The sequence below is a fragment of the Schistosoma mansoni genome, chromosome W (assembly GCF_000237925.1).
Source record: "Schistosoma mansoni strain Puerto Rico chromosome W, complete genome".
Classification (NCBI taxonomy): Eukaryota; Metazoa; Platyhelminthes; class Trematoda; order Strigeidida; family Schistosomatidae; genus Schistosoma; species Schistosoma mansoni.
In genome coordinates this window covers 1,508,398-1,526,229 of record NC_031502.1, presented here as the reverse complement: position 1 = coordinate 1,526,229, position 17,832 = coordinate 1,508,398, and the positions used below count along the sequence as shown (strand labels likewise).

The 17,832-nt window shown below is 35.6% G+C and overlaps 1 protein-coding gene across 1 annotated transcript in view; it reads left to right on the top strand.

The window, feature by feature from the left end:
- The window catches only part of Smp_157020 (putative hemicentin), a gene marked incomplete at both ends in the record, with an annotated part of 109,067 nt that overhangs the window by 19,574 nt on the left and 71,661 nt on the right, over positions 1-17,832 (top strand). Inside the window, 10 exon segments of the mRNA XM_018799888.1 lie at positions 398-802; positions 2,804-2,935; positions 5,012-5,426; positions 6,550-6,834; positions 9,247-9,377; positions 9,382-9,563; positions 10,417-10,423; positions 12,907-13,092; positions 14,899-15,015; positions 16,954-17,306. Coding sequence (XP_018653756.1) covers positions 398-802; positions 2,804-2,935; positions 5,012-5,426; positions 6,550-6,834; positions 9,247-9,377; positions 9,382-9,563; positions 10,417-10,423; positions 12,907-13,092; positions 14,899-15,015; positions 16,954-17,306 — 2,213 coding nt within the window.

Below are 17,832 nucleotides of genomic sequence, written 5' to 3'. Positions count from 1 at the left end.
TGATTTCAACCATGGATATCATTATATGATATCAGCTGAAGAACTGTATAGTAGTGTCTATGAAGAACCGGACTCAGAAGATCAGAGTCTCATAACGTAAAGTTTACTTTAAGGCTAGTGATTCAGAATTAAACAGTTGACTAAAACCTCAGAAGTTCATTTCAAAGTTAGTCATAAATCAGCATACAAAACAACCTTCCAGAGATTTCTGACGGTTACTAGTATTGTAAAGAATATTAGCGTTTAATAGAAAATATCTTCAACTCAAATCTATTCCTACTGACCAAGGAATTAAATAATAACCAATCTTTGTTTTCTGTTTCATTATTTATCATAACTGTCTAAGTATAGTCAACTATATAGACATTATTTCTATTATATTTTTGTGATTATACAGTTGGATGAATCAATAACATCATCACTTTCACGTATGTCCAGAACACCATTACCAAGTCAACCACATGAACTTTCAGAAGTTTTAAGGGTTCATCATAATGAACGCAATGAAATTGATCATTTAACATTAAATTTAAAAACAGTAGCTCAACAATTAGGTTCTATGATTGGTGCACAACCAGATGATCATGATCATAATGGTCAAAGTTGGAGATTTATTGAAGTACCGAATAAATTCACTACTGGTCTACCATTATCAAGTATGGGAAAACGTTTACGTTCAGAAATGTGTATACAATTAGCTGGTTTAGAAACAAGATGGAAAGCATGGGATAAAGCATGGACATTAAGAAGTATACAATTGGAACGACGTTCTACACATTTTGGACAGTTAACAACTATTGAGGTAAAATTATTTTGTCTTAAGTTGTTTATTTAGTGTTTTTATTGGCAAACTTTCAGAGAGTATTCTAATCATTCACGTCACTTAATAACGTATGTACATATATATCTTGGACAGAAGGAATATGAAGAGATTCAGAGAATTTTTAGAAGCTTGGCACTCAGGTCAATCGGCAGTCAACGAACACACTGAAATTGATCCAATCTATCAACCAATCAGAAAAATCGTGGACAAATATAAGATAAAGAATCAAATCAGTGCCAGCTACAATTAAAATAATGAAGTAGACAATGACAGGTTAAAGGTAAACAATAACCAATTAAGGTCAGGGTTGACAGGACAATCTGTGGGTCATATGTGGAGAAATTTGAATACTTCACTCCCATCCTGAAGTTTGTACTAATGATGTTGTTCAGAAGAACGATGAAAGCTTCCCGAACAAACCATACAGCTCCTAGAACAAAACGCTACATAAATCATCCATCTGAGCTACAAATCTTTATCATCTCATAATAATTTAAATAATGTTGAAAGCTATCACTTTCGCAAACGTAACCATGTTTCGAATCAATGAATAAATAAACTTATGATTTAATTGATGATAGGTGAAGAGTTCTGTTGTTCTGATTCAGTGTGAAATAGTAAATATTCATCAATAAACGATTCGTCAACATGGTTGCATCATGAGCCAGGATTGTTTTACTTTAGAAAACCGCTGAAATATAATCATGCATGAGTATTTAAAGCCATTGTCGGTTGTAGTCTATCCATTATTAGTGGCTGAAAACTGTTATCTTTACAAATATATATAAAGAATAAGATGTTTTAAAGATAAAAAAAAACCATTTCCCTCTTTAAACTATACGTTATAACCAGTATGTCAGTGACAACTTATGACCTGATACAAAGTGTTTACTGTTTGAATTATCGGAGTTTATGGAAACAATCTGTACAACCTCATACTGATAATTATCATGTGCTCAATAGTGGCAAGCCTCAAGAAGTAATTCTCAGAATCCTAGTTGGATATCGCGACCAGTGGAGTCCAATCCGTGTCTAGTGTGAGGCGGTTACCTACCAAAGACAATCAAAGATGATCACTTGATATCACGGATTGGTTGAAGTTAAACGTTAATAACGTTGGATATCGTCTCAGTGATCTACAGGTTAAGGATTCGTTCACGAAACTGAAGGTTCTGGGTTCGATTTGTCTTATTCTTCGATTATTAATCCGTAATTAAAGGTTTGAGGAATTCATTACATTCCTTGTAGACATGAAGGGCGTTGATGGGATAGACACTTAAATCCAGTTACTTAACATTTCCTAGTCAATAAATATAATAATAATAATAATAATAATATATTCTGAAAATAATATTTACAGAATTCACACCAGTTTACAGGCATGATCAGATTGTTATAAAAATCAACATTTAATGTAGAGAACAAACATGAATTATAAGAAAGTTTTATGTTTGCTGGTTTAGTAATTGATAAACAGTTTAAATATGGCATATATCATGGCAAGCCAATGCAACACCAGGGAACTTGTCATTTTTTCATCAAGTGGATAGCCTGATGATTGACCAACATTGTTCTGTAAGGTTATTACCAGTGCCAGAGCGAGTTATTATTAATTATCTACAACTAGAGAAAGTAAGAACTCCAGCAGACGTCACTTAACGATGAGAATGTCAGTTAAGACTTCTGGGTTTAAGTTGAGTGTGTCGGATCATGGATGTTCACTATTGGGGAGTCTCATACTTGGACGAAACAACCGTCAGCGGTACAGGATTTCCATGTTTTCAATGATGGTCTAACTTTGATCAACTCGTGAATTCAACTGTGAAAATACTTTTAAAACATTTTTCATTCATATATTTTGTGCATTTCATTCAGTAGTATAGTAGTACCGAAACCCTCTTCCATAAAATAATCTATTTTATCAATGATTGTATAACAAAAATTAAATTTCTGATGTTATATATATTATACATTTTCAAGGAGATAGAAGCAGAAATTGTTTCAGCTGAAAGAAAACTACAACAGATTATGGGAATGGTCTCATTAACTACACCATTATCACAAGTTCAAATGGCTGATAAAGATCTTAGTCAAATTGAAGCAACAATACCAGTAAGTATATATGAATAGATAATAAATAATATTTTGTTAAATTCACCCCGTTGCACAAGAAAGTAGCTATCAGGACTCAGTAGCTGAGTGGATAACGCAATGGCTTTGGAAGAGAAAGCTACTGGGTTCGAGTCCCAGGGTGAACACCAACTCTCGGATGTAGGTACGTCCAGCTGACGAGTCCCAAATAGAACGAAACGCACGTCCTGGATTCCACTGCTAGCCAATTTCCGTCTTTTATTATTTTTCTTTGCTTACTTCAGACAGAAATGAATTCACTCATCTTAAAGAGAAATCTTAGTTATTATCTGAATACTTACTTACTTACTTACGCCTGTTACCCCCAATGGAGAATAGGCCACCGAACAGCATTCTCCAAACCACTCTGTCCTTTACCTTCCTTTATAGTTCTATCCAATTTTTGTTCACTCTTCTCATATCTGTCTCCATTTCTAGAAGTAATGTGTTCTCTGGTCTTCCTCTCCTCCTTTGCCCATGCAGGATTCTATGTGAAGGCTTAGCACATGACGCAGTTGGGTGATTTTTTCAATGTGTGTCCTATCCACTTCCAGTGATTCTTCCTGATTTCTTCCTCCACTGGATAGAATCTGGTTTGTTCTGTCCCACAGTAGGTTGTTGCTGATAGTGTCTGACCAACGGATCCGAAGTATTTTGCGTAGACAACTGTTAACAAACACATGTATCTTCTGGATGATGACTTTCTCAGTTCTCCAGGTTTCCAACCCATACAGTAGAACTAGTTATTATCTTACAAATTTGACTCATTACAGTTGTTTCACTGACATATACCAATAAGATTACATCTGTAATAATAAGAATATTAATTATTCTTTAGAAATTCATATCTGTATGACATATCTAACTGATCAAATGAGTTTCACAATGAAAATGTTAGATATTTTATTACATTTGTCATGCTAATAAGTCAAATGCTTTATTATTAGAAAGGGGTTTTGTGGAGATTTTTAGTGATTTTATAGTTGAAATCATGAGTCAATTGAAGGTAGAACACCATGAAAAACCTGGAATCATTGGACGGCCGTTTCATCCTAGTATGGAACTCCTCAGCAGTGAGCACCCACGATCCCGCCTCGCGAGATGCCGGCTTAGTAGTCTAGAAGTTAAGCGCTCACGCGTGAGACTGATAGGTCCTGGGTTCAAATCTCGGGAGGCGGGATGGTGGATGCACACTGCTGAGGAGTTCCATACTAAAACGAAACGGCCGTCCAGTGCTTCCAGGTTTGTCATGGTGGTCTACCTTCAATTGACTCATGAATTCAACTATAAATGCTTTATTATTACTCACATAATATTTTTAAACTATATTACTCATAGATCTTGTATTTCCCTTGAAGTCGTCATCACTTATTATTTTTTATCGAAATGATTCAACGATTACCAATTTTGATATGCATTTAAATAATACTAGAATAAGTCATACATATGTAGATCCAATGTAACAGTTTCTAACATATATTAGTATATGGTTTACACACTGTGAGTGACTTGAAGTCATTGTATACTGTAGTTATTAAAGGTTAGCTAAAAATCAGTTATATCAAGTCATGTTCGATATGAGGTTTGTAAACCGTAACACAAAGATAGGGTAGTATTCATCATTGGTGTAGCTGAAGATGTTAGAACACTATCCATCTCTGCTTAAAATGCTTGTGAATTGAGGCTATATCGAGGCAATACGCACAGTATGCACATATGCCAATTAGAGACTGACCAGTTGCAGTCCTAACACATCGATGGGAAGATTCAAACAAACAATACTAAATGAACTTAAACTTCACCCCATCGCACAAGCAAGTGGCTGTCAGAACTCGGTAGCTGAGTGGATAACGCGATGGCGTTTGAAGCGAAATGTACTGGGTTTGAGTCCCAGAGTGTACGTCAACTCTGAGATGCAGGTACATCCATCTGACAAGTCCCAAATAAGACGAAATGCGCTTCCTGGATTCTACTGCTAGCCACTATCCATCTCTGCTTAAAATGATATAATTATCTGCATATTTTTTAATCAATTTTCTATTTACTCTACTTACTCAGGTTTTACATAGTCGAATACGTTCTAGTGCACCTGATATGAAATTACAATTAATTCAAGGTGAACCAACACCAACAGAATATACTGGAACAAATATTGATTTGCTGAATGTTTCAAAACGTCATGAACAACTTGAAATACGTTTAACAACATTTACAGAAGAAACTGTACGATGTCGTACAGAAATTAATTTAACTTTACGTTTGTTAAATGCCGTAGATACAGCACAGAAAGCTTTATCACAAATAACATTTAATTTAAATCGTGTTAAAAATCAATTACCAGAGATTACTTCAGAGAATCGTTATCAAATTGAAGAGATACGTTTTGATATTTCAGAACAAATTAATCGAGGACGTGTATTAGCTGATACACATATACCAATCTTGGAACAATTATCTATTCAATATCCACGTCGTAAGTTTAGTCAGTTTCTTCTTTTTTTGTTAATGAAAGTAAATCAGTTCGATTATCCATGAATATGTGTTTATTTAAAGGATAATTCTCCGTTCTAAGTTACATTCTTTAATTATTATTATTTATTTAAACACATGAATATTGGTATAAGAAAGCACCAGAGATATATGCGCCGCACAAATCTCATTCGATTTGTGTGAGTGCTGTGATGCTACACAGGTGCTCAAACTGAAGCAGGTGGTATTCGTAAGGGGGCCACACCCGCAGCCTTTGACCTAAAGATCTGATCCACAAGGCAGTGGAGCATCGTGAGGAGATGAAGTTCCATGGTAGTCGGTGATCATACGCCATTTGTTCCCTCAGGATACTGAAGCCCATGTGCACTATTGGTTTGGAATCAGGGTTTTCCATCTCCCCTAGGTGGATCCTTCATATCCACCTAGCCGTTTAAAGTGCCAGGTATTCTCTTTTCGTTCACTCAATTTAGTAAACAACACCCCCTTAACGAGAAGGCAGTGAGTAGGACTTCACTGGCAGAGGCTATATACGCGTGGCCATGTGAGAGCATTTGGAGAGGGAGAGTGAACTCTCCCCACTCTCAGCCGTACCAGGGCATTTGGAGGCACATTCTTTAAAGAATAACTGAATATCAGGATGAATATGGTAACTGTTTAATTCTAATCAAGGAATAATCAGGCAAAAAAAACACAGAAATGACACACTATGTAAAAACAAATAGAGTAAATGAGGTTGAAGTTCAATGAAGTTACATTGGAGTGGTACTGTGGTGAAAGAGAATACAAGTAGGGACAATCGAATGTATTTGAATACAAAATTACAGAACAACTTAGTAAAATCCGAGAACTATACTGTAAATACTTCATTTGAAAGGTATCAATCAATTGTCTAAGACTTTACTGTTCCTTCTTTTCCACAACAATCATTGTCTGATCTATTTCTCTTCCCTTCGATCTTCTTAACCTTCTGCCATCAGATATTTCACTTTCGATTGATGATACATACTAGTTATTGTTGTTCATTACCTACCGCATTACTTTACTACCTCACTTGATAAACCTATTCTGATTCTCTCCTCTCTTTTTTTTTAAACTTTTTCTATAAGCTATGGAAGCAAAACAATTTATACAACCTATTGTAAATGAATTTCAATCATCTATTAATAATTTAACTCAATTATCCGATGAAATTCGTGTAAGAACAGAACAATGTATTAATTTACAACGATTACAACCTACCCATATATATGATGATCAAATTAAAGCAACAACAGTTAAAATGCCAACAAAAGCAAAACCACCAATAATTATTAAACCATTAGAAAATATAACTATAGAAGAAGGTAAAAAGATTATTATGGAGACAATATTTGATTCTGGTCTTCCACCAGGTAAGTATGCATTTCAAAATAATCTAATTATTTTTGGAAGCACTGGTTGGTCGTTTCGTCCTATTGTGGGACTCCTCAACAGTGCGCATCCACTATACCGCCTCGCGAGATTCGAACTCAGGACCTACCAGTTACCCCCTTCTGGTAATGATCAACATGTGTTTACTAATGAATGACTTCAATATGGATTTCCCGGAGTTCTAGTAAGAAACTGTGATCAGTGAATTTCAACTGGGTCTGTTGTGAGATAGTAACTCACTAAAGGCAATGGAAGATGGTCGCGCAATTTTGTGGATTGGTTGAAGTTAGACAATAACACCGTTGGATGACGCTCAGTGGTCTATAGGCTAGGCGTTCGCGCGCGAGACCGACAGGTCCTGGGTTCTAATCCCGCAAGTGGTGTCGTAAGTGTGCAATGCTGAGGACTTAATGGCAGTCCATTGTTTCCAAGTCTTCATGGAAGGCCAGCTTTAATTGACTCAGCAGTTCATCCACAAAGCCCCCTTCTGATAACCATTTTTGTTAACATTTTATCTAAAGCAAAAATAACAATCTTATATTTCTGACGTTTTGTAACTTAATGTTAACCACTACTTTGAAGAAGTGGCTCACCTTAAGTGACGAAACGTCAGAAATACAATGTTTTTACTCTTTGGAATATAACAGAAAATATATATTTATTATTATCTTTCTACTCAATGCTCAATTTATTTGAAACTATCAAGTTCAACCTTAGCATTGATACCTATAATATATAACAATCGTTACAGAATCATATGAATTTATTTATGTCATGATTTCATCTCAACTACTTATAATCTAATAACAGTAGAAATAATGAATAAAGGTATAACATACTTTGGGTTCGAATCTCGGAAGATGAGATCGTGGATGCGCACTGATGAGAAGTCCCACAATGGGACGAAACAGCCGTCCAGTGCTTCCAGGTTTTTCTTGGTGGTCTAGCTTCAATTGACTCATGATTTCAACATACTTTGTATTTGAAATATTTTGAATAAAGTTGGTTATAATATCATGATTTATATGAATACAATATCAAAACTGTGAATAAATTAAAATAAATATTCAGACTTTAGATTGACATCATGAATGGATCAATGTTAGACAACCATTGAAAACCTGGAAACACTGTACGGCCGACAGTTGTTTCATCCTATTATGAAACCCTCCAGCAGTGCACATCCATAATCCCACACACCCAACTCAAACTTAGAACCTTCAGTTTTGCGCGCAATGTCTTAAACTGTAGACAACTGAGCCGACATTCTCATCGTTAAATGTTGTCTGCTGGAGAATAATTATTGACCAGGAAATGTTAGCTAGCTATTTCATTCTGATGTAGAATTATTGGATAGTGAGGATTGAAGTGTCTACCCCATCAACGGCCTTGATGTTCACAAGGAATGTGATGAAATCCTCAAAGCTTTAATTACACATTAATAATCTTAGAAGAAGAAAGATTAAGGAAGAGAATTAATTCAGTCTGTTGAATGCTAAGCCGGTATTCCGAGTTTTTGTTTCCCATATTCAATGGAAATAATTTTGTACCTACCTGTAAAAAGGAATAAACAACTGAGTAGATAATATGCGTTACATATTCCATTCTTTATTTCTTCTTTTATCAAATGGTGTACTATTAAGGTTATGAATGGCTGTAATGCTTCAATTCAGATTTCAATATGAGCCATATATAAGCATGAAAGATCATTAGCTTGGTAATAAATCCTTAGATGATTTACTTTTTTAAATGGATAGGAGTGTCATAACTATTCTGTTATAACTAGTGAGTGAGTGGATGCCTAGTTTATGTATGACTTGATAAGACCGCCTATCAGAGAACAGCGAATTGTCGATTGGAAAAGTGACACACGAAAACCATACGAGTAGTCTAGAGTGCGTGTCAGCCCTGCTATCTGCCTAGCCCAGATAGTTAAGTCCAGAATACCAATAACACTCTCCGCAATATGAGTCATTATTCTCAAACATACTTGGTTTATATACCAATCAAACAGACCACATCGTATCATAAAATAGAAAATAACATTTGTACAAGATTTAGCCAAAGGTGGCTGTGAATAGGGGGAATAGTAATCAATAGACTGGGGATAACTCGGGAATGGTGAATGGTACAATAATAGTCCATAGATCAAAATAAAGCTTATAATAAGAGGAACATGAATATGAATAGTTAAGTTACTTAGCAATTATACAATAGGAAATATACATATCACATTGGTCCATAAATAGTCCTCAAAGTTACCATTCACAATTCTATTCGGGATACAACATATTCATTTGATGAATGATTAAGACTTAAATCTTTAGTAGGATAAAGAAAAAAACTTCATTCATAATTGAATCATTGTTTAAATCCTTCAATTTTTTCTATAGATGCCAACCCTTATGATACTAATCAATTACAAGTAACTTGGTACAAAGATGGAATACCTGTAGTTACTCCAGACTATGAAGTCAATTTAACCGAGAATACAGCAAGTTTAAAAATATCTGAAACTATTAAATGAAGATAATGCTATATTCACATGTTATATCAGTACACCATATGGTAAAGCTGAGACAAAATGTACTTTAACAATAATAGATACAAAAAGTCCAATACCGATTAATGAAAGTTTAGTTCAACCTACTAAGAATGTAAAAGAACAAAAGCCTATTCGTGAACTTGGTGATCCACCTGAATTTATCAAGTAAGATCATTTATTTTTCATTTTATTTATCTGGAAGTATAACAGTTAAAGTGTTATTGTCCAGCTAATGATAACATCGGTTCTCATATACTATGGTATATGTTCCAAACAATACATGTAATGAACAGGATCTAATGCTAAAATATAAGAACCATACATTGAATAAATCATTTGCAAAACTCCATCATTTGTCCTTCACATTCTATATGATTCTTCCAAGTCAAAATTCCTTTCTATTTCTGTTTTCTCTTCAACATGATCTTCATAGCCTTTTGCTGCCAAAGTTTCCACTTCCGATTGGTGTTACATATGTCTTATATCTGTCGACACAAGTAGCACACACAATATATATATATATATATATATATATATATATATATTATATATAGATGGAAGAGACATGAAACTTTTAGAGCCATTATTTATCCGACTCTGTTCTGGGCTATCCTTTCCATCTGTTTCCACTTGCTATTCATTCTTTTGATGTCTACTTTCAATTCTCCTGCAGTAGGAAAACTCTGATTCCAAACCAATGGTGCACATTGGGAACAATGGCGTATGAACCAATTCTTGGCCACTGGCTACCATGGGACTGCATCTCCTCATGATGCTCCACTGCATTGTGGGTCAGACTTTTAAGTAGATGGCTCGGGGTGTGGCCCCCTAAGAAAACCACCTGCTTCTGTCTGAGCAGCCGGGTAGTATCACAGCCCACATACGAGTCAAGTGACTTGTGTGGCGAATATATATTCGGTGCCCCTTTGTACCAATATTTTTATGTCCAAATAAATATAAATAAAATAACAAAGAGCTAGAGTTATCACTATTCTTTTTCTTCTACTTCCTATTTCAGAATTGAAGTTATTGAATGTTTAGATATCAAATTTTGTAGTTAACTAAATTGTTAAGATATTTTATTTGAAAACGAGAATCAGAGGACTTTCTTAATGTCCTTTGATCGGATACCATCGGTAACAGCCTACTGTAGGAGAATTGAAAGTAGACATCAAAAGAATGAATAGCAACTGGAAACAGATGGAAAGGATAGGCCAGAACAGAGTTGGATGGAGAATGTTAGTAAAAGGGCCTATGCTCCTCCATGAGGGATATATATATATATATATATATATATATATACAGGATCCTGGAGCCAATGTGCACCATTGGTTTGGAATCAGGGTTTTCCAACTCCCCTAGGTGGATCCTTCATATCCACCCAGCCGTTTAAAGTGCCAGATATTCGCTTTTCTTCATCTCAATTTCGTGAACAACACCCCCGCCACGAGAAGGCAGTGAGTAGGATTTCCCTGGTAGAGGCTATATACGCGTGGCCATGTGAGAGCATTTTGAGAGGGAGAACTGACTTTTCCCACCATCGACTCTACCAGGGTATTTGGGGGCTATCCACTTGATATTATCTAAAATATGACTTTTTCTAGGTTACATTCATGTTTTTTTCCTATGAAAGAATGATCAACTTATCTTCACCTGTTGAAGATTAATTCCTCTATATTTGACTCCAATAAACAAAATAATATCCCGTTAACTGAACATTTAGGGCAGGCTAAATCTCCTAGTAGAACTATGGGTTTACTCGAGATTATTCAAAAGCCCGAATACCATTTATAGAGATAGTTTATTGTTAATGTTTGGTAAAATACACAATCCTACAGATAGCAAGCACATAGAGAAAACAAGTAAGTTTGTGCGTGTGTCATTGAGTGTTAATGGATTATGGATTAAATATCCCAAATTACAGAGAGCACACAAATGATGATACAATAGTTGAATGAGCTTACTACACACTAACTAATTGTCACTTTCATTAGAGTATATATGTCTAATACATATTGACAAAAGACACACTGTACTGATGTTTACTTTACTTACAGACATCTTAAATCAACGTGTATAGATGAAACTAATGAATTGGTTTTAGACTGTCAAGCAGTTGGTTTACCTGTACCATTTTTATCATGGTATAGGAATGGTCAATTAATTGATCAAAATCCTGACTTTAAAATTACCCAATTAGCTGGATCAGGAATATTGAGGGTAAGAATATACATATATTAATTTAATATTCTCAATGTTGAAATTTCATTTTTTGTTCTTCTAAATATTGATCAGAAGGGGTTTTGTGAAGATTTTAGTACTTTCATAGTTGGAATCATGAGTCAATGGAAGTTAGAAAACCATGGAAAACCTGGAAGCACTGAACGGCCGTTTCGACCTATTATGGGACTCCTCATCAGTGCGCATCCATGATCCCTCACTCACGAGATTCGAACCCAGGACCTACCAGTCTCGAGCCAGAACACTTAACCGATAGACCATTGAGCCGGCATCCAACGGTGTTAATGTCTAACTTAAACCAATCCACGATCTTTGAGCAACCGTTCACCAATGTCTTCAGTGAGTTAATATCTCTACAAGCGACTTGGTTGAGGGATAGTGGATGCACACTGCTGAGGAGTCCCATAACAGGACGAAACGGCCGTCCAGTGCTTCCAGGTTTTTTAAATATTGTAGTTGACTGGTTGATGTTAACTTGTATTTCGAAATCAAAGTAGATTAACTTAAATGGATACTGGAAAATATAGTCGACTATCCCTTCAGTCAATTATCGATGAACTTGGATATTAAACGGTGGTTATCACTTCTCTTTTGCTTAAACAACAGATAGACTTTTTCCGAAGATAATAGAGAATATTTGCAACTTAATATGTGGATGTTGTAGTTGTTGCAATCTCTCAGATGGATGAAGAGACTTTTTTTGAAGTTTTTCCTGATGATATTGTTCGGAAGAAAAATAAAAGTTTCACAACAGAACGATCCAGCTCAGAGATCGAAACAATTTCAAACTCGGTTAGTATAGATCTTGGAGACCTTAAAACTGTGACTAAAGAGCTCGATGAACAACTGCCTAAGGTCGTTCAATAGTGACCATTTTTCGATTATTTTTTAATGTTTCAGCTGCATACTCCTTAGACCGTACTGCCGAAATTCTTCAAGACAAAATCGGATAGACTTTCTTAAATCCACCGATCCTTGGCATCCTTTTTTCCGTTGAAGGAATGATTTGTAGCAACAAGTGCTGTATGTCCGAGGGAAGCGTCTTACCGCCTCTGCATCCTTTGAAAGTAGTGGTCACATGAAAACGTATTGTCATGAGTCCCCCAAACAAATTTAGTAGAACAGACACTTTGTAACATATCAATAATATGTTAATCCCTTATACAAGCTTGATACGATTGATCCAAAGCCAACTAATAGTGTAATACATTTTTCAACTTAAATAGTCAATTGTCCTAATTTATATACCCTAATTTTTTGATAACAGATTCCACAGTGTCGAATGATGAATCATTCTGGATTATATTTATGTCGTGCTACTAATCCATATGGTGAATGTTCAACCACTTGTCAAGTGGATATAAAACCAGCTCAACCACCAGTTATTATTCAACCATTACAAAATGTTAATCTTAAAGTTGGTGACCGATGTAAATTAACTGTTCAGTATAAGGTGAGTAATATGAGATAAACATATAGTTTGGAATTCACTTAGTATTGCTTGTTTGAATCTTCCCATTGATGTTTAGGACTGCAACTGGTCAGTCTCTAATTGGCATATGTGCATACTGTGCGTATTGCCTCGATATAGCCTTAATTCACAAGCATTGCAAGCAAAGATGGATAGTAACCAGCGGTGAAATCCAGTTTGACGCGCATTTCGTCCTATTTGGGAATGGTCAGTTGGATGTACCTGCATCTCAGGGTTGATGTTCACTGTGAGACTCGAACCCAATACCATTCGCTTCAAACGCCATCGCGTTATCCACTCGGTCACTGAGTCCTGATAGCCACTTGCTTGTGCAATGAGGTGAAGTTTAAATTCACGCAGTATTACTTATTTTGGAAGAATAAATTGTCACTTATTATTGAATATGCGTAGAACATTACTGGATGTTTACCTAATTCAGGAGATATTATGACGATTGTATATCGTTTGAAAGCAATTTTTATCACAGACTGACATCATGTACTGAACCATTAGAAATTAGGAGATATTGGACATCTGTTTCTTCCTAATATGAGGTTTTCATGACTTAGATAAGGATCGAAACTATATCTTTCAGGTTTCCTGTTTAGTTGGCCATTACAGGTCTACATTTTTGACATCAATCAATTTACAATACGCTCTAATTACCACTCTGTCCTTAGTGAGTTCTTATTTCATTCTGTACTGCATTCGGGTGATTAATACTTCTCATCAACAACACAGAAAAACACTTCAAAATACTTTAGTTCGCTTAAAAGAAAAACTCCCCTTTATGTCAACATACAACTGTGTCTACAAATTAGGATGTGTCGATTTTGATGCCATCTATATTGGAGAGTTATCTCGCGAAATCTTGACTTGAGGTAAAATAAAAACATATTAGACACACAAAGAAACCACCTAATAACCCAATAGAGCTGGACAACAGATGTGGTTTGAACTCCACTGGTCACTGCTTCTCACTAGAACTCCTGGATTTACCTCTCGAAGTCAGTCACTAGTGAGCATATGATTATTATCAGAAGGGGTTTTTGTGGAGATTTAGTATTTTCATCGTTCTACCTGATATTAGTATTTCCGAGGAGTTTCATATCTGATATTGATTTGTATAGATCCAGAGACTTCTATCTAATAATTAGAATAGTCTATTTCTTTCAGAATATTCTTTTCAATAATTTCTCATCATATTCAGTAGTTATATATCCAAGTTATCATTTCAAACAGATTTCCAAGTTTATAAGCAAAGATGGATGGTGGCTAGCAGTGGGATCTAGAACGCTCATTTCGTCCTATCCAGGACTCGTCAATTGGATGTACCTGGATCCAGAAGTTGATGCTCACTTCGAGACTCGATATCTAAGTTGAACGAAAAACAAATCGTTTTTTTCTAATTAAAACACTTTAATCTGGGATCGTAGGTAAAAATGAAACAAAATAGTTTATCAGAAGGGGATTTTGTGGAGATTTCAGTAATTCTATATAGTTGAGATCATGAGTCAATTGAAGCTAGACCACCATGGAAAACCTGGGTTCGAATCTCGCGAGGCGGGATCATGGATACGCACTGCGGAGGAGTCTCACAATAGGATGAAACGGCCGTCCAGTGCTTCCAGGTTTTCCTTGGTGGTCTAACTTCAATTGACTCATGATCTCAACTTTATAAAATAGTTTATGTTTAAATGACTAGTGTGTAATGTTAATTGAGTTACAGTAAAAAAAAGAACTACATTTAATTGAAGTCATTTTTCATATTGTTTATCTACATTAAAGAGTGAACTTCCAGTTGAAGTAGAATGGTATCATAATGATGTTCCAATTCAAGGAGAAGTGGGTCGTCGACGCATTACAATGGAATTAAATAATATGGTCAGCTTACATCTTCTTATGGTAAGTTTTAATCATGATGAAACAAATTTTGAATTACCCCCCACTTCCAGCCATAGGAACATGATGAAGTCTAGTAGGCCCTTCTCGAGAAGAAAGCTACATTGAAGCACGGCACAACTACCGTGGCAGGATAGTTGTTTTTGCACTGCTTACGCAGAAGTATTACATAACACTCACACTCGGTTTTTTTTTAAATAATCTTCAAATTTTGTTGGAAAAATGTGCCAATTAAACGAAAAAGGTATCATTCTAGTCAGAGGTATACATCTTACAAAAGTTAGTTTGGGAGGATTTATATACTCTTAGTAGTTCAACATTACAGCACGTACCCTTGGTTAAATTTATTTGGTAACTATATGCATACTTGGTGATATATCTCGAACATTAAGTAGTCTGATGTGTCCTGAAAGATTGCTAATATTATGATTCACTGCTACTGTCTGAAAGATCTCACAAATTAAACTGATTGACATTTACATGGCTACATTGAATACGTTTTCTAGTGTCTACATTATGGTATACACTGAAGTAATCTCAAGCTTTTATTATAATCAACATTATATACCATAATCTTCCTGATTAAAAAGGATCTCATCTTTCACATAAAAATGAAGTTAAAGTACTTTATTCAAGAAAACTATAAGTAAAACTTTCACCATGTTTTCATTGAAAGATCATCCATACATCTCATTATTTAAATAATACTTGTCTAATTAGATGAACGGGCTGATGAATGGCAGCCAACAAAGTGTTCACTTTATATATGATTACAGAATGCTGCCTATTTAGGGATTCTATATACATTTTTGCGATAGGGACATAAGTTATGGTGTGTTCTATCTAAAAGGCATACATTTTTATTTTATTTATTTAAACACATAAATATTGTTACAAATGGGCATCAGATATATATGCGTCACACAAATCTCATTTGATTTGTGTGAGGGCTGTGATACTGTCCAGGTGCCCAAACTGAAACAGGTGGTTTTCTTACGAGGCCACACCCGGAGCCTTTGACCTGAAGGTCTAATCCACAAGGCAGTGGAGCATCGTGAGGAGATGCAGTCCCATGGTAGGCGGTGACCAACAATTGATTCATACGCCATTTGTTCTCTCATGATACTGAAGCCCATGTACATCATTTGTTTGGAATGGAGGTTTTCCAACTACCCTAGATGGATTTCCCGTGTCCACCGAGCCGTTTAAAGTGCCGGACATTCGTTTTTCGTCCTCTCAATTTTGTGAACAACACCCCCGCCAAGAGAAGGCAGTGTGTGGGACTTCCCTGGCAAAGGCTATATACGCGTGGCCATATGAGTATTTCGAGAGGGAGGGCAGACTCTCCTCACTCTCGGTTGTACCAGGGCATTTGAGGACTGATTTACATTTAAGTATGTTTAGCAGGAGAATCCAGGATGCGCGTTTCGTTCTATTTGAGACTCATCAGTTGGATGTACCTGCATCTCAGAGTTGATGTTCACTCTGAGACTCGAAACCAGCACCATTCGCTTCAAACAACATCGTGTTATCCACTCATCTACTGAGTCCTTCATACGTTTTATTTTAATACATTCTAATTTTCACTTAAAAAATGCATAAGAATGATAGAAAAAACAAGAATCAAATTCAGAGCTAGTTTCATTTGTTAGTTATTGAAAGTAGCATGTGTCTCAGCGCTTATCGTCAACATTAGTCTAACTACATTGTTCAAATCGAACTAAAAGAACAAATTTGTAACTATTTTCAAATCTTCAAATCGTCATCTTGTGCCACAAATCATCCCATTTACTTGTTGATACTTTGTACACGATCATATAAACATGATGTAAATCAATGGTTGACATTCCGTATTACCTTACCACTTTTATTTAGATAACTACTTAAATTACGAATTACAATTGTCGCGATCTGCTTTCCTATATTATTTCATTTCTTTAGGCTTCTGATTTAGAAGACGGAAAATATACTTGTACAGTTCGTAATGCGGCAGGTTCAGCTACGACATACTGTAATGTTACTGTCCAACCAACAGATGCAAGAGAATCTTTATTACCATCACAAGTGACACTACGACCAACAGCTCCACGCCGTAGAAGGGATTTACAGTCTGATGTAGATGAAGTATTTGAACCAGTTAAAATACCAAGAATAGTTCAGTCACCTACTAGAGTCACAGAAGAGCGAGTGATTCCAGTCAGTGCAGTTAAAGGAGCCTACCCGTATACGAGTCCAAAATATTCTCAAAGAGCTGTTTCAGTACCACCTACAACAACAGCTTCTGTACCTTTAAGGTGAGTGAATTCTGTTGCTATGACATAAACGTTCATGACTGATATCAAAGATTGAATGAATAAAATCTTAATGGCTGATCATCTACCTCTGTTGATGCTTTTTTAAAAAGTCTGAGACTTATTATACGCTCTTAGCCCATGACTAAATAATTTGATAGCGTTTTCTCTAAAACCAAAACACTGATAATAGGGTCAATGTACTATAAGTTAGTATAATAAACTTTGTGGCATCCTTATAAGAACTGATTGATACTACCAGGTTATTCAGACTTTATTGGGCAAAGTTGATAACAAATTTGTAGCTTATTGATTAAGAGTCAAACACTTTGATCAAATGAGACGTTTTGAAGTACTTGTATATTATACACTATTGATCGTACGTCTCCTTTCGTGACTAATCGAACAACAACTGTTGTAGTGAACAAAAGCACTAGTTGAGGACAATCGATTGCATTTGTGCACCACTTACAGACTATCTCACTAAAGTCTGATAACCATACAGCAAATAGTTAATTTGCAAATTAAC